We start from the raw sequence: 26,944 nt of genomic DNA, 5'->3' as shown, positions 1-26,944 counted from the left end.
TTAAAGCGTACAACAACAACACAATCCAGCACACTGCTTTATTTAGACTTTCTTCAACAACCTTTGAAGCAAAGAGAGAGAAAGAAGGAAGGAAGAGAGGGAGGGGGAAAAAAGAGCATGATTTGATGATAACAATGCACCGTGGTCCAAGTTCTGCTGTTGAGCTTGTGGAGAAGACTGTACTTTCTGCACTTTCATTTGAAAAATGGCTGGACGTAAACACTACCTACGGGGGGAGAAAAGAAAGTAGCAAAGATTGTGAATGATTCTATTTCTTAAACTCACCACTGACAGCTCCACGTTTCTCCGGAAGCCGAGGCCTGCGGGGCTTTTGAGAAGAAGAATGTATTTAAACAAAACATTGAAAACCAATTTTTCCTGCGAATATTTTTGATGTTTGGACATGTACACAGGGCAGCACGGTGCAGCAGGTTAGTGTCGCAGTGTTCTCCCTGTGTCTGCGTGGGTTTCCTCCAGGTGACTGTCTGTGAGGAGTGTGGTGTGTTCTCCCCGTGTCTGCGTGGGTTTCCTCCGGGTGACTGTCTGTGAGGAGTGTGGTGTGTTCTCCCCGTGTCTGCGTGGGTTTCCTCCGGGTGACTGTCTGTGAGGAGTGTGGTGTGTTCTCCCTGTGTCTGCGTGGTTTTCCTCTGGGTGACTGTCTGTGAGGAGTGTGGTGTGTTCTCCCTGTGTCTGCGTGGGTTTCCTCCGGGTGACTGTCTGTGAGGAGTGTGGTGTGTTCTCCCTGTGTCTGCGTGGGTTTCCTCCGGGTGACTGTCTGTGAGGAGTGTGGAGTGTTCTCTCTGTGTCTGCGTGGGTTTTCTCTGGGTGACTGTCTGTGAGGAGTGTGGTGTGTTCTCCCTGTGTCTGCGTGGGTTTCCTCCGGGTGCTCCGGTTTCCTCCCACGGTTCAAAAACGCACGTTGGTAGGTGGATTGGCGACTCAAAAGTGTCCTTAGGTGTAAATGTGTGTGTGTGCTGCCCTGTGAAGGACTGGCGCCCCCTCCAGGGTGTATTCCCGCCTTGCGTCCAATGATTCCAGGTAGGCTCCGGACCCACCGTGGCCCTGAACTGGATAAGTGGTTACAGATAATGAATGAATGATTCATTGCAGTCGTCCCATGTTAGAAGAAAACAGCCTGGTTTGAAAGCACTGGATTTATGATGTCACAAACAGTCACTGACATTGCACACACATGGTGCACACTCCTTATAAGGAATGCTTCAATCTAGTAACACAGCCATATAAACATTAGTATGGAGGTACGTAATGCAGTCCTACTGCTGAACAGACCAGTGCCTGACTATAACCCACTAGATGTCACTTGGCATTGAACATGGGGATAAGGTAAGGACTGCTGTTCTCACTGAAGTTGTTGATTCGAAGCGAGGTATTCGTGCACTTACAGTAGAATAGAGACCTTCATTTCCAAAGTGGCTGGATAGAAATACCACAGAAAGAAAGAAGGAAAGGCTGTATCCGTTAGAGAGAGAAGAGAGAGGTTTTAATTTTCAAAGTGACTAGGCGGAAATGCCACCTATAGAGGGAATAAAAAATGAAAAAAAAAAAAAAAAAAAACATTCCTAGACATTATGGCAGACATTCCTGTTCATGATATGAAGGCTAAATTAGATTTGCCCATTCCGTGATCTAATAAAGGCCTTGCTGCTCACTGTGGAGCGGAGGGAAGGAGAGGGGGATGTGTGCAGACTCTAAAGTGGACGCTGCAGTAGGCGGAGGAGGCGCAGGATCGGAGGGGTGCAGGATTTGGCAGTACACCTGTTTCCTCCATGCTCCTATATCTCAGTGTGGCGCTGCTTAATAACAGCCCTGACGTCTCACTCCTTTGTCGTCCAGAGAGAAGAGAGCGGTATTCATCCAATTTTCACCTGCTGAGAAGGTGAGGATGATGATGGTCAAATGGGTGGGATGAATACACACACACACACACACACACACACAAGCACACACAGGCCTATGATTACCAACACACAACAAGTCTGAGCACACAGGGCAATCATGCGAATCTCCTTTTCAAAACCCAGAGTTGGGAAAAATAGGTATATTTTTTAGTATTCCAGCTTTGGTACAGCATTCCAGGGAATGATGGAGTTTTCCATGGGATGGAAGCTGAGAGCCCCCCCCCCCCCCCTTTAACACTGGGCTGTGGAGTAGGGCAAAGAGCTATATTCTCTTGAGGAATCCAAGAGAGAGCTCCATCAAATACATTTAAATTGGTATGATGTGATTCAGAGCTAATTATGCACCTCACCAATGTCTTAGGCACTGAACGGCATCAAATCCTCACAGAAATTTCCCAACTTTTAATGGAAATTATTGCCTCTGAGAGAGGACACACTGGTCATTAATACCCTCCATTTCAGGAGAAACGTTGGATGAACAGTGGATGAATGGATGAATGGATCACAACATTAAAGCGCAATGCTGAACTGAGAGATTCCAGAAAACAATATCATTGACAGTTTATAATCGCAATAAAAGAAAATAACAATAGGTAATTCTTGAATTGATGGCCATGGATCTCGACTGGAATTATATTTAAGCTAAAGGCCTGTGTTTGTTGTCTGATAATCACGTATCATTATTCTCTCATCCTCCACATCCTTCAGCTTAAACAAAAGCAGCTCCTAATACACCTCCACATGGTTTATCACCAGGGACAAGTGCAGTGCCATCAGAAGTGAACGGCAGTGCTCTACTTCCACCTGCTGCTCAGTGCTGCCATTGCAAGGCACATTTCCTGCATTTCAAAGGCATGCCCTCCACTTTAAAGGGGTATTCAACTAAGGTTTCCAAATTTCGGCATAATTCCACAAAGTCAAGCAGAGTTTTCATGTCAAATGGTTCATTGTATTGAAACAGCTCACTACAATAGTGGTGATGGTAACTAGAGCTCACAGGTCTACCACAGGAGTCCCAAAACTTGGAGAAGAAGCAAATATGGACCAGCAAAATGGTCTCCATAAGAAAAAATAGTATCACCTCACCTCACTCTATATGGTACAGTGAGGTAACACTGAGGTTAATGCTGAATAAATCAGTACACTCCATGACTTTGTTTAAAAAACAATTTAACGACAAACGCTATGACCCCCATTTTGTTCAGCTGTCACTTCTCCTCATGCCATACTTTTTGGTGTTTTCTTTTGGTTCAGTTTGAAACAAAACCCCAAAACTAGCCAACTGTATCTACCGCTGCTATCCATCACAAAAACTGACAGGAACAGCCTGTTTTCACCGCAGCTGTTCGTCGCTGCTAGCTGGCTAAGCATCTGCTCTCACTGCCGCTATCTGCCGTGATCACTGACTGGGTGAGGCTGCTTCCTCACCACTGCTTACCAGCTAACATCCAGCTCTCTCTGCTGCTGTCTGCGGTGTGCACCCACTGGGGAATGCTGCTTGTACCAGCGCTGCTTGTCCCACTTGCTGGCTGAATGTTTGTGCGCACTGTGGCTAATATGCTGCCTGAGGGAGTCGATGTAGCTGATGTTAGAGCTACTCAGTCTTGTGTCCTTTCCCAGAATGTCTACTGTCACCACAGCTTCAGCTTGTAGGCGGGGGATACCTGCTTTCACTGCTGCCACTCAGCCCAGAACAAAAGTAGGGTGCCCGCTAGTTCACGTTGTTAGCATTGTTTTTAGCCACACTTAGACATTAGCACTGCTGTTAAAGGCTCCTGTTTTCCTGGGAATTTTTTAACTATGGTTTATTAACTGTTTGTTCTGTGCTTCCTGATTCCTTGGTTGTCATTTGAAAGCATTCTATACTCTATTTTAATGACTGTAAGTGTCTATGAGTCACTGAAAGGAACTTTTATTAGTGCGTTTTTATTATTGGGATAAAAACCTCCTTCCAATTTCAAAGACTACGCTACAGAAAACAAAACCCCAAATACCAGTACAAGATTAGACCAGTCTAAAGTTGAGGTCTAATCTATTATTTTTCCTTAGTGATTTTAATGTCTCGGTTAGATGGAGTGTCCATGCTGGAGAGAGCACCCTCCGAACAAATACATTCCTCTGCAATAAAGACCTGCCGAGCCCAGACACTAAATAAAGTCTCTTATCAAATTTACACATCTATTTATTTCTCTCCATCTTGGCCTCTCTCTCACTCTCTCTGGATCACTATAGTGATCTTGTTAATTAAAGTCATAGAAGAATCAGGTAAATGAATGGGGGGCACCGCTAGGAGCAGACCACTTCATACGATCTTAATCCTAGCTGAAGTAATTAAAGTTAAGATCCCGCTGCAAAAACCGGGCCTATTTATTTCCCCCTTATCGAGAAGTCAGCGATAGCCTTCGTGCTTCACACCTAAATAAACCTGCGCCTCTTCACAATCAATGAAATCTCCTAAAGTCAAAATCCAGTTCTTGGAATTCGCCTGGAGAATAATAAGAAAAACGCTCCGTAGTTGCCTTGCGTGTCCCAGGAGGGCTCAAAAGAGGGATAATTAGTTTATACTCATCTTGAAAACGATGGAAGGAGAGCTGAGAATGACCAGTTTGAAACAGTTTAATATCCTCCACGGTTTGTTCCAATAAGTGTCTGCCTCTTTTCCCATCTCCAACAGTTCTGCTCAACAGCACAAGTGTGCAATTAGGCAAGTCTGAACGACACTTGAGAACCCATTCCGACATAAAAGAAATTCTAACTCCATTGATTGAGAGCAGTTTTATATGTGTCGCACCGTCTTAGACCTTTCCCTCAGAGAGGGGTGTACCTTTATGTCCAACATGAATCGCTTGAGTACATCCATGCAGCTGGAATTGAGGTTAACTGCTTCATTTATTTATTTTTTTAGCTCCTGGAGTCTGTTCATGATACTGGCTGCTCAGACTTTGTCACATGGCCAACCATGTGTCCACCCCCACGACCCCAAACACCACTGCAACATCCCTCCATATGGTCCCACCTCTGCAGAGATCAGTGCTGGAGGGGCTTTTATAACCCTCTCAACCCCAGAAGCATTCACACACATAGTGTAGCATCATTGTAGAGTTTGTTTATACAATTATCTACAGCATTTTATTAAAAGCACTGATTCCAAACCCGCTTTTTTGAATGCTGGTCCGATGTGAGCTCGGAGATCTGAAGTATTCCTCTCAGCGCTTGGGCTTAGAGAAATCCCCGCTGCCTTTTTATAAAGAGGTAAGGAATTTTCTACAGGCAACACATCAAACTCTCAGTATGACCAGACTCTACAAAACTGGAGGCTTCAGGCGGTGCCCATATTCTAAGATACATGTTGATTTTTTATCTCTAAGCTGAAGAGGTAAAAGCTATCTCCAGAGCTAACTGCACAATATATATACTTTCATATGAGAACATTTTATCATCTGTGCATGGCGGCTGCTAAAGGTTTCTCTAAACCACAATCTGCAGCGCTAAAATACACACTAGCTGACATTAAAATTTAACTTGGCTTCCAAATCCAAACTCAGAACTCAATGTATTATTACTCAGCTAAGATGCTGACTCATGTAACAGTAAAAGTACCTTCACGGAACAACTTGAACAGAACCATATCATCCAGCACTGCAGTAGAATTTCTTAATACATCAAGCGTCGATTGGCATAGCAAATAAAGTGCTTTTTGGATTATTAGGATTGAAAATAGAAAGCTACATTTGTATCTGATGTCTTTACCTTTATGGGGGGGTGGCGTTTCAGGCCACCTGGAATCCACAGCCTGCCTGGAATCATTGGGCGCAAGGTAGGGATACACCCTGGAGGGGGTGCCAGTCCTTCGCAGGGCAACACACACACTCACACACTTTTGAGTCGCCAATCCACCTACCAACATGTGTTTTTGGACTGTGGGAGGAAACCAGAGCACCCGGAGGAAACCCACGCAGACACAGGGAGAACACACCACACTCCTCACAGACAGTGACCCGAAGGAAATCCACGCAGACACAGGGAGAACACACCACACTCCTCACAGACAGTCACCTGGAAGAAACCCACACAGACACAGGGAGAACACACCACACTCCTCACAGACAGTCACCCGAAGGAAATCCACGCAGACACAGGGAGAACACACCACACTCCTCACAGACAGTCACCCGAAGGAAATCCACGCAGACACAGGGAGAACACACCACACTCCTCACAGACAGTCACCCGAAGGAAATCCACGCAGACACAGGGAGAACACACCACACTCCTCACAGACAGTCACCCGAAGGAAATCCACGCAGACACAGGGAGGACACACCACACTCCTCACAGACAGTCACCCGGAGGAAACCCACGCAGACACAGGGAGAACACACCACACTCCTCACAGACAGTCACCCAGAGGAAACCCACGCAGACACAGGGAGAACACACCACACTCCTCACAGACAGTCACCTGGAGGAAACCCACGCAGACACAGGGAGAACACACCACACTCCTCACAGACAGTCACCCGGAAGAAACCCACGCAGACACAGGGAGGACACACCACACTCCTCACAGACAGTCACCCGGAGGAAACCCACGCAGACACAGGGAGAACACACCACACTCCTCACAGACAGTCACCCAGAGGAAACCCACGCAGACACAGGGAGAACACACCACACTCCTCACAGACAGTCACCTGGAGGAAACCCACGCAGACACAGGGAGAACACACCACACTCCTCACAGAGAGGCACCTGGAGGAAACCCACACAGATACAGGGAGAACACACCACACTCCTCACAGACAGTTACCTGGAGGAAACCCACGCAGACACAGGGAGAACACACCACACTCCTCACAGACAGTCACCCAGAGGAAACCGACGCAGACACAGGGAGAACACACCACACTCCTCACAGACAGTCACCCGGAGGAAACCCACGCAGGCACAGGGAGAACACACCACACTCCTCACAGACAGTCACCCGAAGGAAATCCACGCAGACACAGGGAGAACACACCACACTCCTCACAGACAGTCACCCGGAAGAAACCCACACAGACACAGGGAGAACACACCACACTCCTCACAGACAGTCACCTGGAAGAAACCCACACAGACACAGGGAGAACACACCACACTCCTCACAGACAGTCACCCGGAAGAAACCCACGCAGACACAGGGAGAACACACCACACTCCTCACAGAGAGGCACCTGGAGGAAACCCACACAGATACAGGGAGAACACACCACACTCCTCACAGACAGTTACCTGGAGGAAACCCACGCAGACACAGGGAGAACACACCACACTCCTCACAGACAGTCACCCGGAGGAAACCCACGCAGACACAGGGAGAGCACACCACACTCCTCACAGACAGTCACCCAGAGGAAACCCACGCAGACACAGGGAGAACACACCACACTCCTCACAGACAGTCACCCGGAGGAAACCCACGCAGACACAGGGAGAACACACCACACTCCTCACAGACAGTCACCCGGAGCGGGAATCAAACCCACAACCTCCAGGTCCCTGCAGCTGTGTGACTGCGACACTACCTGCTGCACCACTATTCTGCACAAAATCATAATCTGTGTCTAAAATGTAAGTGTCTTTAGATATAACAGATTTAAGAGTTTTTCATAAGTTATGTCTTGTAGGTTTATGCAATTGTGCCATTTCTGAGAACTATGTGAGTCTCTGAGTGACATATGTTATGTTTTATATTTTCAGGCTTTTAAACATTAAACCCATAGAGGTTCTTTATTCCCGTTTTATTTGTAATATTATGTACAGTATATGTGCAGTCTTTTTAAATCTGAGAGGTTTTCAAGCTCATACCTGTTATGACAGATAGAGGGCTCTTGTAAACAAGAGGCAGCAATTAAGAGGAAGCGCCTTTTAAAGGGGGCATATTATGCAAAACTCACTTTTGAATGCTTTTGTATTTCTGCTTCCGTCTCTACTGCCCCTATAAACACTCCAAGTGCAAAAACAAACATCCATCCATTTTCTGTGAGTCATTTGAAAGAGTTTGTTTTCAGGAATCATATGCTTCTATGAGGGGTGTGGATGGATCCCTTTATTGTAACGTCACACTAGGGAAATTTACAAAAATCCACCGTGGCATTCGTGAAGGTGTTTGTGTACGCAGAGCCGGACTGCCCTGTACGCTCACTACGCACATTGCATAGGGCCCCGCAAATTAACGAAATTACGATTAATTTCTGAACACACCACACTCCTCACAGTAAGTCACCCGGAGGAAACCCACGCAGACACAGGGAGAACACACCAACTCCTCACAGACAGTCACCCGGAGGAAACCCACGCAGACACAGGGAGAACACACCACACTCCTCACAGACAGTCACCCGGAGGAAACCCACGCACACACAGGGAGAACACACCACACTCCTCACAGACAGTCACCCGAAGGAAATCCACGCAGACACAGGGAGAACACACCACACTCCTCATAGACAGTCACCCGGAAGAAACCCACGCAGACACAGGGAGAACACACCACACTCCTCACAGACAGTCACCCGAAGGAAATCCACGCAGACACAGGGAGAACACACCACACTCCTCACAGACAGTCACCCGGAAGAAACCCACACAGACACAGGGAGAACACACCACACTCCTCACAGACAGTCACCCGGAGGAAACCCACGCAGACACAGGGAGAACACACCACACTCCTCACAGACAGTCACCCAGAGGAAACCCACGCAGACACAGGGAGAACACACCACACTCCTCACAGACAGTCACCCGGAGGAAACCCACGCAGACACAGGGAGAACACACCACACTCCTCACAGACAGTCACCCAGAGGAAACCCACGCAGACACAGGGAGAACACACCACACTCCTCACAGACAGTCACCCAGAGGAAACCCACGCAGACACAGGGAGAACACACCACACTCCTCACAGACAGTCACCCGGAAGAAACCCACGCAGACACAGGGAGAACACACCACACTCCTCACAGAGAGGCACCTGGAGGAAACCCACACAGATACAGGGAGAACACACCACACTCCTCACAGACAGTTACCTGGAGGAAACCCACGCAGACACAGGGAGAACACACCACACTCCTCACAGACAGTCACCCGGAGGAAACCCACGCAGACACAGGGAGAACACACCACACTCCTCACAGACAGTCACCCAGAGGAAACCCACGCAGACACAGGGAGAACACACCACACTCCTCACAGACAGTCACCCGGAGGAAACCCACGCAGACACAGGGAGAACACACCACACTCCTCACAGACAGTCACCCAGAGGAAACCCACGCAGACACAGGGAGAACACACCACACTCCTCACAGACAGTCACCCGGAGCGGGAATCAAACCCACAACCTCCAGGTCCCTGCAGCTGTGTGACTGCGACACTACCTGCTGCACCACTATTCTGCACAAAATCATAATCTGTGTCTAAAATGTAAGTGTCTTTAGATATAACAGATTTAAGAGTATTTCATAAGTTATGTCTTGTAGGTTTATGCAATTGTGCCATTTCTGAGAACTATGTGAGTCTCTGAGTGACATATGTTATGTTTTATATTTTCAGGATTTTAAACATTAAACCCATAGAGGTTCTTTATTCCCGTTTTATTTGTAATATTATGTACAGTATATGTGCAGTCTTTTTAAATCTGAGAGGTTTTCAAGCTCATACCTGTTATGACAGATAGAGGGCTCTTGTAAACAAGAGGCAGCAATTAAGAGAAAGCGCCTTTTAAAGGGGGCATATTATGCAAAACTCACTTTTGAATGCTTTTGTATTTCTGCTTCCGTCTCTACTGCCCCTATAAACACTCCAAGTGCAAAAACAAACATCCATCCATTTTCTGTGAGTCATTTGAAAGAGTTTGTTTTCAGGAATCATATGCTTCTATGAGGGGTGTGGATGGATCCCTTTATTGTAACGTCACACTAGGGAAATTTACAAAAATCCACCGTGGCATTCGTGAAGGTGTTTGTGTACGCAGAGCCGGACTGCCCTGTACGCTCACTACGCACATTGCATCGGGCCCCGCAAATTAACGAAATTACGATTAATTTCTGAACACACCACACTCCTCACAGAAAGTCACCCGGAGGAAACCCACGCAGACACAGGGAGAACACACCAACTCCTCACAGACAGTCACCCGGAGGAAACCCACGCAGACACAGGGAGAACACACCAACTCCTCACAGACAGTCACCCGGAGGAAACCCACGCAGACACAGGGAGAACACACCAACTCCTCACAGACTGTCACCCGGAGGAAACCCACGCAGACACAGGGAGAACACACCAACTCCTCACAGACAGTCACCCGGAGGAAACCCACGCAGACACAGGGAGAACACACCACACTCCTCACAGACAGTCACCCGGAGGAAACCCACGCGGACACAGGGAGAACACACCAACTCCTCACAGACAGTCACCCGGAGGAAACCCACGCGGACACAGGGAGAACACACCAACTCCTCACAGACAGTCACCCGGAGGAAACCCTTGCAGACACAGGGAGAACACACCAACTCCTCACAGACAGTCACCCGGAGGAAACCCACGCAGACACAGGGAGAACACACCACACTCCTCACAGACAGTCACCCGGAACGTGAATTGAACCCACAACGTCCAGGTCCCTGGAGCTGTGTGACTGCGACACTACCTGCTGCACCACCTTGCCGCCCCTTTTTTAAAGTTGCCATTTTCAATTTTTTTTAAAAATACATGTATATGCCATTTTGCAACTGATACCTTCATCTATACTTCAGGGTATAGTATAGATAAAGTAATCATAGAAGTAGCAGCAGTAATAGCTAAATGAATATGTGTTGTTTTTGTTACATATATAATGTATAACATGGTAATTACTATGTTGTAATTTGTTAATTCTGCATACATCTGGATTACAAGCGACACTCCATCACATTGGATAGAGCTCCATCAATTTACAGAACACAGTTTCAGTGCTTCACAGTGCTTCAGTGCTGTACAGCTTTCTTGCTTTTCTATGGAGATCATGCAAACTCTGTGTATCTTGAGTGCAATGAGTACAGCTTAAAGTAACTGCATTTTCTATCCATAAGGATCCGTGCAAAGACTTGGACATATTGTGTATGATTTCTCCAAGGTAAATGAAGGCTGCCATTGCAGCTTCTTCAAATTCCCAGGCATGTGGCACTTCCAAGTTCCAGTGAGCTTGGAGGAGAATGCTAATGGCTTGATTTCCCCGTGTGATTATGCAGATATATTATGCAGAGGAATTATGCAACTGAATCAGTGTCTCACTCTGCAAATAAGAAACTCTTCCCACTCTATCCGGTGCCATAGTTGATGAAACTAAAGTAAGCCTCCTCTCCTTTTGTCTCTGCTTTTACTTTTGGCTCATTCTTTATGCATACATTAATCAGTCCATCTGTACAATGGCCCACAGAGTCGAAAGACAACGGTATTTAAGGAGCAGACAATAGGAAATAACACAACAACATTATGTGAGCACAAAAAAACAGCATAACACCGAGTGAGAACAGGACAAACGAGAACATCCTTTTAACTTTTGACACTGATGTGATGGTGGTGATGCATTGGTGTGTGTTGAAATGGCATGAGTGGATCAGATACAGCAGTGCTACTGGAGTTTTTGACGAATTGTGTCCATTCTATTAGACACACCTACCCTGTTGGTCCACATTGTAGATGTAATGTCAGGGACAGTAGCTCACCCATTACTGCCCAGTGGTCCTGTGGGGTTCTTGACCACTAAAGAACAAGCTGAAAGGGGACTAACAAAGACTGTAGAGAACATTTCGAACGTATGGCAGAATGGTATATACATGTTTTTAATTCTATAAATTGTGTGCTGAATATTTTACTCTCTCCTAATGGAAGAATATAATATTCCTTTATTACCGTCACTCCACTGAGTTAGTGTCAAGTTTGTACTCATTAAAATGAATTAAATTCATGTTAACATGCTCCTAAAATGCAAATAATGTTTAATACATTCATGATATATACATTTCACATGTCCCTCGTTATTATTCCATTCTGGCTCCAGGAGTTTCTACATTGTGTGCCTCAGATAGATAAACAACGTCATGCTTCTTGCTGAAGAATGCTAATCACATGTACATAAAACTATAGTGCATTATGCAGTTCAGATATGTATATCATAAAGTGCTGGGATCCTCTGCTTGTGATTCTTTAACATGCTCCACACAGTTTACAGCAGGTGTGTGCTTTGCATAATGTTCACTTGTGGCTGTAAGGTTCCATTACATCTTTGCTACAGTGGTGAGCAATAATTACTAGAGCTAGGCTTTCTGTAGACTTATTAGTGTTGGGAAAACATGATTATCAAGTTTCTAAAAAGCAGATATTATGTAGGGGCAATGGTGAACTTGTCAACAAAGCTCGTTGTTAGTCCTTGAATGCAGCAGCTGTTAGCATTGCTGAACTGTGCCCTAAAGAACTGCACTTAGCTCTCAATTCCATTAGCTACTAATACAGTGCTGTTAGCTAGCTTGTTTTGCTAATTATAGTGTGCTTATAATCAACGCTTATATTTCTCTCTTTATATCATGTATTGTGACTTTGTTGGTAGTTATTTTGATGTTTCTGTCCATGTTTTCAGAGTTGGCAGCCCACCAAAAAATAAATAAATAAATAAATAAATAAATAAATAAATAAAAAATAAATTGAATTGTTTTATTGTACAGTTTGTGGGTTGGTGGGCTCCAGATCTCTAAGTGAATGTGAACATGCCCTGAACTAGAGGTGAATTAAATTAAATTGACATAAACTTGATGTCACTAACGGAAAAAAGAGAAATAAAAGGAACATCTTTAAAAATGTTATTTTAAGTGGATCTGAATACTTTCTAATCTTAAATATATGCCACATTTCTTCACTCTCAGGCCAGAGAAGAGATGAAGGCTTCTGTCTGAATATAGATGTCCGGCTATCATTCATTAAACCAGTCTGATTAATTAAGTGTATTTAATGCTAATGCAATCAAATGGATGCCAAGCTGTTGCCATGGAAATGTTTTATTATTAATTTATTTTTTTATTATTACGGGAATCCAAGTGATAATAGACAATAGTTCTGTGACCTCTCAAGATTAAAGATTAAAGATTAAAGATTAAAGAGTAAAATACTAATATCTGGTCTCAGTGGGAGATTATATGGGCCTCAGTACAATCTCCATAACGTGGACATTTAAGATGGCAGCCATGGCCTAAATGTCAAAGAAGCAGGCTTAAGCCAGAAAAATGGGAACAGGAGCAGTTGAGGATCAGAGCTTTTTCTTCCCTCAGCATCCACAGCTGAAGTGCCCTTAAGTAAGACACCTAACCCCCAACTTCTGCCTGAGGATGAGGTGGCTTCCCACCCCAATGAGTGCGTGTGTTTTCACTTCCAGAGAAGTTCACTGGACCAGAGAGTCCAATTTTTCTTGTATAACTGTGCAATGAGGATAGAACTCTGATTTACATTTCATAATGAAATCTAGACAATGGCTGTTCTTGGGTCTGTCTTGGGGTGTACTCCACTGCACTTGGTTTTGAAAAGAAACTATGATTATGAGGTTAACGGGAAGCTCTTGTTCTGTGGGTACTTTCATCAGTAGTTTAATGGGTCCATAGCTGATTGGACAAATGCCTGCGCCGTTGCTCCTTTTGATTGAAAGCTGTTGCATCATTAGTCGATGCACAAAACCGAGCCAAAGGTCTTGAATTTCCACTTCTTTAAACACGAGGACCACAGCCAGAGTGTTAGTGCCTGTAAGCAAGGACAGACCAATAAAGAGATTACATTTAGAAAAACAGACTCAAAGGCAGAACTGTTTGGAGCATTGCTCAGAAACAAGAGCACATGGGTGAACTTAGCCATACTAGCAACTCCATTACTGAACATAAGCAGTTGATAAGGTCAAGAACACAACCTCACAGATGTTTCAAAGACTTTAAAGAGAAATACACCGGCATAAAACCAGAGGGATTTTTTTTTCCAGAATATTTGAAGAAAAGAGAGGATTGCTGAAAGTGCATTAAAACGTCTGCATATTTTGGGTCTCAAAGACAGAGAGAATGAAGATGAACGTGTAGCAGGGCACTGCTCATAATGCAAAACCGTCCACCTCATCTGCGAAACACAATGACTTGGGCATGTACAGCTTCCAGCAGAAGTGGCTCGTTTATCTTTATTGATGCCTTACTGCTTAAATTCAACAGAACAGAAGCGAATGATGCTTCACCTTGCACCAGCACAGCAGCCTGAAATATGCAGCTAAACTCATGGCTGTGGATTTTTCAGGGGCGCATGTTAGCATGCTTAGCATGACCCCACCAAACATATAGTAGAATGACTTCCTACCCTCCCCCAAAAGTTACAGAGTGCAGTTTCTGCAGTGCTGAGATTGAAGTAGCAATGACAGAGGCTCTGTAATCCCAATTACAGCTCATTAGAGCATCATAGTCATTTTAAAGCTGTAATTTTACGGTAAAACTAGTATGTGGTATTATTTTAAAACCCTCTTCTTCAATGTCCAGGACCGATATGATTTGAGTGCTGGAGTTTTTCAATACTGCCCACTCACCGTCCACTCTGTTAGACACGCCTGCCTTGTTGGTCCAATCTCTAGATACAAAGTCAGAGAGGGTAGCTCGTCTGTTTTTGCACAAGACACTACCGACAGGCTGGATATTTCTGATTGCTGGACTATATCCGGTCCAGCAGTGACACAGCAGGCTGAGAATGATTCACCACCCAAATAATACCTCCTCTGTGGTGGTCACATACAGGACAGAGTGAAATGAGGCTTTAAAAGAATGCACAGCAACCGATAGACTACAGTTTGTAATTGTAGAACTGCAAAGTGCACCCTGTGGAGCTGATAAAATGGACACAGATGTGGTTTCAATGTTATGGCTTAGATATGATGAGTGTTTTAATGAGGTGTGGTGCTGGTTTCTGGTTTATTTCACTGACACGAACAAAAGCTGGACAAAAGAGGGCAGCATTGCTCAAAGTTTTATTCTAATATCTGCCCACCGTTCAATCCTTGTGCAGTAGGCTGCAGTTATGTTGGATCTACAACAGGGGGCAACATCACCTAGTGATTAAAACTGTGGTTTGATTTTTTATTTGATTTTTTTTTTTGGACTGACTGACTGCCCTTTGAAGCTAAGTCTAAACCTACAGTACGCCCGAGGAACAGTAGATTAGAATAAAAATCAATACCGAAAAAATGGACAGTTACCACAGAGCCAGTATTTGACTCCCACGGGGAAAAGAGACTCAATCCAAAATAGAGCTAAAGATGAGAAGGTGGGATAAACAGAGAAAATGTTCGAAGGGAAAGAAAGGGGGTCTTTGTGAAATGGCATCGGAATGAGAAAGTAAAAAAGCCTATCAGGGGTGTCTCATTTCAGATCGTAATTTTGAAAGTGATGAGACGGAATTGAGACAATGCTTCGATGGTCACCCTTAAAACCTTCATTCTGAGGACGTTCGATGGTGATGGTTATTAAAGAAAAGCTGTATATGACAGCAATCTGAAAGTCAGCCGTGATGGATGGGCTAATTTCAGCGTGACTTGGAGTGTGATAAACTAATGATTAAAATTTCAGCAGCGTAAAAAGAGGCATTCTGATAGATCCAATGAAAAGGCAGATATCAGCAACCCCAACCCTCTGTTCAGGTCATTTGGGATGACTTTGCCTGGAGATCACATGGAAATCTCAAGCTGGACTACCTTAACTTCAGCTGTGTGCAACTTCTTGAAAGTAACTCTGTGTAATTAGTTTATTATTCCACTTCCTTCCAAATGCACGAGTCTGCAGCCACATTAAAACACGATTCAGATATAAAGGCACGCGGTCAGTGTGCAGTCTATTGCATTAATCTCCCTTTTATCCGACACAGCAGAAAGTGGAATGGATTGTCCTTCCATTTCTAATTAATCCAATGAGGGGAGTGCTTGGGTGTTGCCCCAGCACCACTGACCAATTATCACACCTAATTTATCCCGGCTACAGGGAATCTATTTATTGAACATGTAAAAAAAAAAAAAAAAAGAAGAAATAAATGTTCTCTCCACTCGTCTTTTTAATTTCTGCTCTTTACTGATGAAAAAGCTTCTGTTCAAAGACTCATAATCACATTAGCTCTAGAGGGAAACCATCGCCGTGAAAATGATCAAAAGCAATGAGTACAAATCAGGCGCTCTTCACCTCATCTCTACAGCTGACCCCCACTGATCTGCCAGTGTTGGAGGTGCCATTTTAATTCAGAGAAAACTTTTGATTTGAGCGATTCTGATGATCAAATCTAGACAAGTTTCTCTGAGAAGAAAGAAGATTGTGTGTGTGTGTGTGTGTGTGTGTTTTCTCAATTCTACATGATCCAAAGTGAAGAACAGGACAGAGGAAAGAACCTGACTGATCTTCTCTCAGTTGATCTGCTGATGAACTGGTTTCAAAATGGGGAACGTGGCCCCCTGGAGCACTAATAGGGCAACTGTTTCCCATGAGGTTGAGAACCACTTCCCTAAAGAACCTTTCACTGGATGGTTCTTCAAAGCACATTAGACTTTTTCAATCACAACATAAGCAGCAACAACGTAGTGTAATGACGTTACCTGGAGTGTATACAGAGGTAAAGGAAAACTCAAGAAAATGCCAGTGTGCCAAAATCTGTAATCGGCCTGTCAACAAAGAAAACTGCACCTGACTATCAGTCTTGTCAATCATCTGTGATTTCTTCCCATGATGTCATCAATGTGCCATTTTCCAGGTGTTGTCACAGTGAACGGTGGAGTGAAAACGGTGAAGGACATGCATTATATTTATGCTCAGCCAGCAGCAACAGCACTAAACCCAGAGAAGTGTGAGAACACCACACCTAGACAACAACAGGAAGAAGACCAGGGATTGTTATTAGGATCAAATGTTGACGTTAACTATACTGATCCACTAAACAGATTGCAAAAAAGTTGGAGTGTACAAGGTCCTTTTCTTAGATTCAGTTTTTCTTTCATTAAACACAATATTATGAATATATTATAAATGAAGGATGTGAGAATGATGATGAAATCATGTTATACATGATGTTATACAGTGTTCAACACAAATAAACAAGAAAAATGTTTTCATAATAAACCAACCCCATGTTTGACACAGTACTAGATTCCATAAAGTACTGCTCTTTTTTTTCTTTTTTTTTCTTCTTGGTGGTGGTGTTGTGTGTTTGTGTGTATGGGGGGGGTGGTATTTGTATATCATCACTGTCCAATTAAAAATACCGTAATGAATGGACAAATAAAAATGCTCCAAGATTATTTAAATAAATTATTTTTACACTGACTTCCATTCAAAAAGGTTTTTTTTTCCTTCTGTAAAGTTACTATTTTGGGAGATACATGTTTTTAATTGGACAGCAACAAAATAATGATATTATATTACAGTACCAGTCAAATGTTTTGACACGCCCACTCAGGGAGGGGTTTCCTTTTTTTGGGCCATTTTCCACATGTGAATGTACAGTACCAGTCAAAAGTTTGGACACAATGTTTTTTATTTGTTTATTTATATTATACTTTTGACTATTATACTATTGACTATTTATACTTTAGATACTTCACAGTAGCCACCTTCTGCTTTGATGACAGCTTTGCACACTCTCGGCATTCTCTCGATTTGCTTCATGAGGTCATCACCTGGAACTTTGTCACGAGTTAATTAGTAGAACCTTTGACTGATACTGAATATATTAACATCCCTAAAGGTAGAATTTAACAAAGGCTATATAGGACATTCAGTCTTGCCCTGTAGTTAACCCTTTTAGTCATTGTCTCCTGGGACTGACTGCCGCAGTCGTACGCTTTCACCAGTAAAAGGAATCAAATGAATGACAATTACCCTGAGTGTCTAATTACAGTACAACCTTGGCCACAGAATCCCTTGAAAACGGTTGTGAAAGCAAAGCTATCATCCGTTTTACACAATCTGTCAATGACTGATACATATTTTTGTGGGTATTTGCAAATATGTCAATCTATTATTAGTGTATGAGAAACTATAACGTAACAGATCGCACTCTCCTCCAAGAGCTGTGAAGGCAGTCAAGCCCAGAACAGCTGTGTAAAAATAAAAAATAAAGCAGGAAATATCCCTGACATTTCAGAATCTGTTCACGTTTGTTTACACTGAGAGCCAGCACTGGGCTGCGGAAGAGTAAAGCTGTGTTTTGTAGTGTGATGGAGCGCTGTCCAATTCCTTTGGGATGAGTTGGAATGAGGTTTATGATCCACAACTAAGTATCCAACAACAGTACCTGTCCTCACTAGTGTTACTGTGGCTGAATGCAGTCAAATTTGCATAGCAATGTTCGCAATATCAAGCGAAAAGCCTAAAAGTAGAAACTTTTTACTGTTAAGGTTATCTATACACAAGTTTGTTATGATAAAACTGAACCTGCATTTGTTTGGGTAGTTCAACTGAATTGGCCACGCCCACCAGTGCACACTGTATTGAGACGCCAAAGGTTGCAGCTGTACCACTGAATGACACAATATCAATAGTGTATTTTTAGTACCTCAACATCCCACAAGTAGAAAATGTCCTTTTGCCTGATGTCATGATTCCCGCGGTAACAAACAATAAACTATTTACAAAAAATAGAAAGTATAAATCTCAGACTTAATAGGTCACTGCTTTGACTTTCAAGATTGACAGCAGGGTTTACTACCCAAGAGCTGTCCATCAAGCGCCATTGTGCTGGACTCCAAATCCAATTTTCAGTTCACCTTCACGTTTTATGTACTTCATGCATTTACTTCTCCCCTTGAGATATACGGGCTGTAACAGAACAATCAAATGTGTGTGTGTGTGTGTGTGTGTGTAAATGCCTCGCAACTTCAAAACCTTGTGCTTTCTGCACCCGTGCAATATGACCCAAGTCATACCCTCCATGCAGTGCTTGTAAAGAAACACACAAACCAGACGAGGCTACCTATGAAGTTCCTTCTTAGGAAACCAGATTTGGCCAAAGTCATTATGTGTTGACACAGCAGTAAGTGATCTGTACTTGACCCTGTAGAAAAGACAGAGCCGTAAATCTCTGCGTTCCATTACTCATAAGTAAACTCCTTTCCCAACACCACCATTCATCATCCCATGAAGAGCTTTGTTTAACTGTGTTTGTCTCCCAGGCTTCGGATGTGTAACAGCCGATTACTGCACTGTTTGCCTTTGTCCTGCACCCACTGTTAAGTTTTACGACAAGCCCGAAGTCCACCTCGTCCTCGTCATTCCACTCTACACTTTGACCAGTTCTCGCTTTCATTCCACCTCCTTCGCCACATAAACGAGTTGCCTGTTTCCTTTATGAAATATTGGTGGAGATGGAGATTGGGGGCTGGAGTCTAAGCAATTTTCCTGGAAACTGGGGGCCTGCTTATTGAGTCTGGTTGTGAAAGGTGAGGCTTTGCTATCTTCATTATCATATTTTTCATTGAAAGCGATCCCAGAAAGAGATTTGTCGATGGACAAACCATCAAAGCAGAAGTTTCAGAGTGGTACATTTCGTATGCGTTTAATCGAATACGTCCAGTTACACATTGGCATTATTTAGCTTTGTGCTTTTCATTTTGAACAATTCTCATGGCAGATTGCTGCAATAGCTCAGTCTGAATTGGATGAGATAAATGCGCTGCTTCATAATATCGTGGCTCTACCTCGAGCTAATGGTAGAGACACAAAACAGGGCATTCATGCATAACCTCATTTACAGCAAACCATATCCATGGACATCAAAACAAAGCCCAGCATGCATTTTCTCCACAACAAATCTCACTATTATATTTTTTCTCCTTTTCAGACGAGCTGACAGTGGGATTTTGTTTATGTTTGCTGTGGACAGGAGGGGTGCCAGGCTGATAATGATGGCAAAAGGTAAAAAAGCATTAAACAGAACCACAAAAATAACACATGCAAGGAAGCATGAACCTGGCTACAAAATGACGACAGATATATTGTTTTGAAGAAAATCGTTCTAATTTTCAATCTCAAACTCCATTATAGCAAAACAAGCCTGTAAATGCTTTTGCTCTTTGACTCTTCCACTTGGTAGTCACCCTGCGACCGACTTCGACAGACCTCTGTCAATTATAGTCATTATGCTCATTACGTATCTTTGCTTTGTTTGTATTACATGAGGACTTTGCACTACAGGAGGAAACAGTCTCGTTTTGAACGGGACCTTGCGCTAGCACACTCTGGTAGTGTGTAGATTCTGAGTTTGGCCAGTGTCTGAGCTCATGGGCTTGGCACTAGTTTCTATCTGTAAACAGATAGCATGAAGTACACTGTTGTATGAAGGGGTACATCCTGTCTTGACCCTTAAGCCAGAGTGTCTTCCTACCTAATGCTCTAATGCACTAATGCAGGTTCTTCAGCATCTTCTAACATTTCTGTTTTTTTCCGGACAGATTTGTACTCAGAGCAAGTCTACGCCTATGCCTTATCCAAAACTCTAACCAAAGTCCACCCCCCTCTGACTGTGGGATTATACTCGCCATGTCACAGCAGGATCAAAATGATGCTCCAGAACATTGAGGGTATGTGCATTTTGGTATTTTAAAGAAGAACACCCCCTCCTTTTCTATGTGGGTACATTCTTGTTCAGCTAATGAGTTATTGTATTGACTTCTCAATGCTGAGTATGTGACTAAATTTATCCGCAGCCTACCGTTTGTCTTGGGCACTTAATTAAGACAATTTACTCTTCTGTTTTAGCATGTCTTGTTTTGTCGGATCTGCCTTCAAAATTATATCAAACTATCTTCGCATTCTTTTCTGACAAAGATAAAAGTCCCATCGAAAGCCTTTAAACCAGCACAATGAACTTCCAAACAACAATGCCACGCATCTGACATCAAGAAGCCCTTCTGTCCTTTTTAACTGTGTTCTTGGTGCAGCTGCTCCGTGTTTAAAAGGCTGACTGGTGGTAGAGATAATACAGCTTATCCTCAAAACTTGGGAAGCAGTTCACCTCTAGTTCAACTCTACATCATTATGGCCCAGTTTAGCTTTTAGATTTAGATTTTTTAGAAGTTTAGATTTGACACAAATCCTTATAACAACAGTAACATACTCCCTCAATTCTTTCCCATTTTATTTATAGAGAACATTATCAACTAGTAAATTAGTTTTACAGAATTCCAGCTCTTAACCCCAATTGAGTGTTGCTGAGGACACAGTGGCAGGAAAAACTCTGTCAGAACACTGGGAAGAATTATTACAAAAAAAAAAAATAATTATAATAATAAAAGAAACCCATTCACTGGTGGAACAACAAATAAAGAGCAGCGTTTAAAGGAAGAAAAGTATAAATGAAGAGTTATGGAGTTACAGTCAGTGTACTTTCGTCCTTATTGTCATGCTATGATTGTGTTAAGAACTGCATTAGTGTGTAAAAGGCCAGTTTCATTAATCACTCAGCTTGTGTTAAGTTGAGATATTCTGACACATGCAGATGGCTATGGATGTTGTAACCCCAAGTTCTTGTGGTTTGTTGTTCTGGATGGTAATAAGGGTTGGTAGGTGTAGTCTCTTAGGCAAAACTGTTCAAATATCAGGCAGGTAGAGACACCTTAATCTGGACAATCTTTCTCCAGCCTATGGTCAGACAGGATAGGCAGCTGTTCAGCTCGGCTGAGAAACATACAGAGAGTTAGTTCTTATATATCCTGTGTAAGTAGTCTCAGTAGGAATGATTATGTCTATGCTACAATTACTGAAAGGTTGTCATTTCCTTTTGGTCTGTTCCTTTCTATCCAGGTCACATGAACAATGAAGCAAAGAGACGAGAGCAGAAGTGGAAGGGAAGATCAAAGCCTCGACCACTGAAGACCTCCATCAGAAACCTGCTATCACTAATCACTCGTGTCCTTTTTTATCGACCGGTGTGGACGGAAGAGAACCAGAGCCGGGAATGCATACGCTACATCTTTGTGAAGTTCAGCGCATGGCATTTCGCAGGTAGTGACCTGCTCTGGGCTGGCCTGGTATTGCACTTGTGCCAGAATATTCAGGACAGCTTTGGCAAACTTCAACTCAGCCTCTTCAGAGTGGCTCAGTATGGCATCGAAAAGTACCGTCAAAAAAAGAAGATTGAAGACAGCTGCCAGGACTGGAGATCAAGGAAAATCTTGTGCTGCCCCCTGTGGGTGTTTGTTCTGGTCACATTTGTGGGGTCAATTTTCATTCTAGTCCCTCTTATTGTTCTTGGCTTTCCGGAACGGAAGCAAGAAGGGCAAGGAGAGAAGGATACAGATGGGAATTCTCGATATGGAGTGCTTGAGGGCTTTGCTATTGCAGCCCTTGGAGTTCCAGCAGCGGGAGCCATGAGATTCACCTTCATGTTGGGCAAGAATCTCATCTTCAACCAGGACTTCAATATCAGGAAACATCTGGACAACCAGAAAGTCAGTGAGCAGCTGGGAATAATGCATGAGGTTCGGAAGGAGATGAGGCTTCTTTCTTGCTTCATTCACTTTATGGAGGTCTTTGAGAGACGGAGGATAAAGGTGGTGCTGGAGGTCACCAATTTGGACCGCTGCACACCAGAGAAAATTGTTGGGGTATTAGATGCCATTAACATTCTTTTATCTGATGAAGAAAGTCCATTCATTTCTCTAATCACAGTTGACCCTGAAGTGCTTGCCCAGCAAGTAGTTCAAGCAAAGCGTTGCTTTACTAGGAAGGACAGAGCTTATGGATTTCTGGACCGCATAATCACTCTACCCTTCACCATTCCACCTTTGAGTGATGTGTCAAAGTGCAAGGTATTCCGGAAGATTGAGCGTGGTCAGTCTGAAATCTCAGTCGAATCCCATGTTGAAGAAGCAGACAAATTTTGTGAATCAGACACTGGTCTTTCTATTGAAGATGACTCCTCTGTAGTGGGTCTCATTCAAGGTCAAGCCAAACCTTTGATCTCAAAGCCAAATAAGAACAAACATGAACATGTCCATCGAACATATGTCTTCAATGAGAATGAAGTGGAGAGACTAATCCAGTCTGCATTTGACAGCATATACCTGGGTAGTCAAAGTAGACTTCACACCTACATGTCTGAAAACACTGTATCCATGAGGAGGGTTATCAACTCCATCAGAGTGACCATTGTAGTCATGGAGGCTTTCAAGATGGAGGTTCCTTCACCTGAAAGAATTGCTGCCTGGATTGTACTGGTGGACCGTTGGCCTTGTAGACTGAGCTGGATACTTCAGTGTGTGGAAGACCAACAGCAAACCCTGCAGATATCTGAAAATGAGGACGGAACGACATCGGGTGTGGGTGATGACGATAAGACTCTTTGGAGTGTGTTCAGAGAGCATAGGGTGGAGCTGCAAGTCATTGGGGAGGAGGTGGAGAAGTTCCTGGAAAGGGATGATGATCCTGAGCTCTTTGAGATGTTCCTCAAAAATGATTTTAAGTTCACTGTTGGAGAGATGGATAAGTTTAAGCTATATACGGTTAATCTGGACTATTCCATCAAGAATGAATTGGCCAGGATCAGAGGAAGCAAAAGAGTCAAAGGAACAGGGAGAAGTTTCTTCAAATCCTTGTCTCCAAAGGCAGTGATCAACATGAGTGTGGAAGATGTTTGCAAAGAGGTGAGGAAACTTTAAGATTTTAATGAACAGTAACCTTCATTATGAAAAGGGTGTACAGTAAAATATGGTTTTAAAATGAGTGCATGCAAATTTCAGTGTCCATTTTGATATAGTCAGTTTCATCTTTGCCTAATCTCTATGATCAAATTTAAGTGTGATAAAAATGCAGGTAAATTTAAGAATATGACTTTAGCATCTTGAAAAATATTTCTGGATTTGCAATAAATAATAAAATAAATAAATAATCAACATAATTAATAACAGTGATTATAATAATAGGGGCATAAACAAAAATAACATAACATTAATAGAATTTGCACACAGCCGATCCTGTCCAAACTTAGGTAAACTCATTTTCATATGTGCACTTATATAATCACATGCTGCACATCCTCCCTGTTCTGTTCAAAGACATATTACGCTTTTAATTTATAAGATTAACCAGATAAGATTGCCATCCACATAACAAACAAAGTTCAAGCTAAACTAGTGAAATAAAGATCCTTAATATGTCCTTCACATTCACAGACTATAGACTGCTACCTGATTCATTCCACTCTTTTGGCGCCTTCAGCTAGTTTCTCTCCCTGTCCTTGCCTGTGATTATTTATCTTTTTATTAAACTCAGAATGACTTGACCACAGGGCTTAATCAGAGATCGGGCACCTCAGGTCTTTATCTGAATGTGGCAAAATCTTCTCACTTGACTGGCCTTCAGCCAAGCTCCCAAAGCTCTTTTAGACTAATACACAGATGCTATTAAAGAAGCACTATCACTTGATAATATCAGGTGTTCACCAAATAGTTAAGGAGAGAAGTATTTTCAGAAGCTCTGTAGGCTGAAAACCTGAAGAATAGAAAATTACTGTGACATAAATAATAATCCTTTGCCAATGTTATTGTTGTGTACAGTCTGATCTAGACAATAATCACTATTATGTGTCACCTCCATAGCTCTCCAAGCTGAAGCTCCCTGAGAAGTACTCCGAACTTGTGAAGGACAATTACATAAACGGCAAGACGCTGCTCTTCAGTGACCCCATAGATCTGAGAAAGGTCCTGCAGATGACCCTCGGTGAATGGACAACTTTTAAGATTCATTTCCTTGGGGTCAGGTTGTTGGAGTCAAACCAAATCAGTGCCAGTGATCTCGAAGCCCAATGTGGTCATTTGCTCCACTAGTCTGGGCAGTGAGATATGACTTGAAATATGGCACATGCAAAGGTTTGAGCACTGTTTGTTAAATGGCTATGTGAAAATAGGGTCATTCTGCATGGAATACCATTTTGCACACTGATTTGTTGGACAACATTAAAACATATGGTATACCATACAAAAATTTGTGAAACATAATTTGACCAGGGTTATTTCAATGTTTGCACATGACCATATATGGTAGGAATCCCTTATGGTGTATTATATTTGTAAACATATGTATTTTTAAAGAAATTAGCTCAAAACTGATGAAAATGTTACATCCATAAAACCCAGCAACACTTTGCTTCCTTCACTGAGCTACACAGTCATTCTTCTGAGAGCCAGATATGCAAGAACATCATCTTAGAAGCTAATGTATGCTGGCTAGTTAGACTATTCCCAGTATGAGCCGTTGGATAACAGCTTTGATATGCAATTGACTTTTCCAGACTATAAATTGCTGAAGTTGGAAAGATGAATACATCTGCAGAATGATGGCTTTGAACCCTGGGCTTCAGTTCTAATGCGCTGCCAGGAATGAAGTAAAAATAGGCTTTTTTTCTTGGTTTATTAAATATTTTTTAACTGTACACTGTCTGAAAAGATGATAGGAGAAAAAAAATGAACACTGTCCCATAGCTGTACTCACAGCAGTTTTTACTGCACACAAACAATTAGCGTTATGCTGTAAACACTGGTGTTCATCTCACACTGCCCTTGTACAAAGAACTTAGAGATGAATTAAATATTGATTATTCATGACATGAAAAGAAATGGCTTTCATTGTACTCTTAAAGTTCTGGGGCATGTTATTTGTAAGAAATATGAACTATTAACCCTTTTATAATTCAGTAGAAATACATACTACATTAAATGTCGCTTGGGGTATTGGAAATTTCTTTTGTGTACATTAAAATGTTAACAGACACCAGTATTCACCATATCAAAGTGTAAGCCAGTGGTGTATTAATAATCAATGAGATTTTGGACACAATCAGAAGTTATGGCATTTCAAAATATACATTTTTTGTAAATTCCTTGTATAAATTGCTACTCAATTTGTGATATTTCATCGCTGCCTTTCCAATATGAGTCACCCTGAGAGTTAAAGTTTATTATCAGCTATATAACTTAGGAATTCGCTACTGTTCTCTTTCTCCTGTGAAAGTTATGTTTTGAAAATCTGTGTTATATTAGCATCTCATTACAATCTTATTGCACAGGAATCTGCTGCATTATGTTTATTAAATCATTGACTATTGTGATTCTAAACTTTGAAAAGTCATGTTTCTGATGGTACTATTCTCTAATGTAAAGGTGAGTGCTGTCTTCTTTGTTACTGAATGCTAATTCTCTTACAGCTAGGTCATCACAGCCACAGCTTTGGCTGACCATCACAGCCATGGCCTAATGATGAGAAAGATGTGTTTTGGGGGCAGGGTTAAGAAACTGCTCTTTCTCCTCTCTAAGCATTCACATATGAGGTGCCCTTGAGCAAGGCACCTACCCTCCAACTGCTCTCCATGTGCTGAAGCAGCTGCCTGCTGCTCTGCGAGTGTGTGTGTACTCACACTGGAGTAATATGTGTGACAGTGAATTTATTTAGACAGAGGTAAGACAGATCTTTAGTGAGGAGAGAGGGCTGTAATACTGTAATATGTCTATATAGTATTGTGTAAAACAGACCACCCTTCATTTAATTACCAAGCAAAACAAACATGAGATACAAGAAAATACATTTTCCAGATGCAGGATAAAATGAACAGAACAAGCTCCACAGCTGAATATAAAGCTGCAAATAAAGAGATTATTCAACAACATTTTGTCTTTATTCCAGCTTCCATTCTTTGCCGATTTGTTTTCAGGTTCCTTGTAAGATGTTAACCCCCCCCCCCCTCACAACACCGCATGCAAAGTTCAGTCTGAGAAGTTGGTTTTCTGCTTCTCACTGTAGAAGTCAATCCCCAATGCAGTTAGTGATGTCCAGAGTCTGAAAGCCAACATGTTGTGACTCATTGAATAGAGATAAAGGTAGTTCCAGAAGACAAACTGATAAATAAAATGTGTGTGTGTGTGTGTGTTGCCCTGTGAAGGACTGGCGCCC

At 42.7% G+C, this 26,944-nt stretch overlaps 1 protein-coding gene across 1 annotated transcript; it reads left to right on the top strand.

Annotated features, from left to right (window-relative positions):
• The first annotated feature begins 5,084 nt into the window (after positions 1 to 5,084).
• On the top strand, positions 5,085 to 24,844 carry nkpd1 (NTPase, KAP family P-loop domain containing 1). Its single transcript, XM_066647061.1, is given in 7 exon segments — positions 5,085 to 5,171; positions 5,288 to 5,295; positions 19,842 to 19,915; positions 20,452 to 20,580; positions 21,803 to 23,643; positions 24,598 to 24,755; positions 24,757 to 24,844. Coding segments are annotated over 7 exon segments (2,385 nt in total).
• Positions 24,845 to 26,944: the final 2,100 nt, after the last annotated feature.

The sequence above is a fragment of the Hoplias malabaricus genome, chromosome 16 (assembly GCF_029633855.1).
Source record: "Hoplias malabaricus isolate fHopMal1 chromosome 16, fHopMal1.hap1, whole genome shotgun sequence".
NCBI classification, from domain to species: Eukaryota; Metazoa; Chordata; class Actinopteri; order Characiformes; family Erythrinidae; genus Hoplias; species Hoplias malabaricus.
This window is presented reverse-complemented; position numbering and strand designations above follow the sequence as displayed.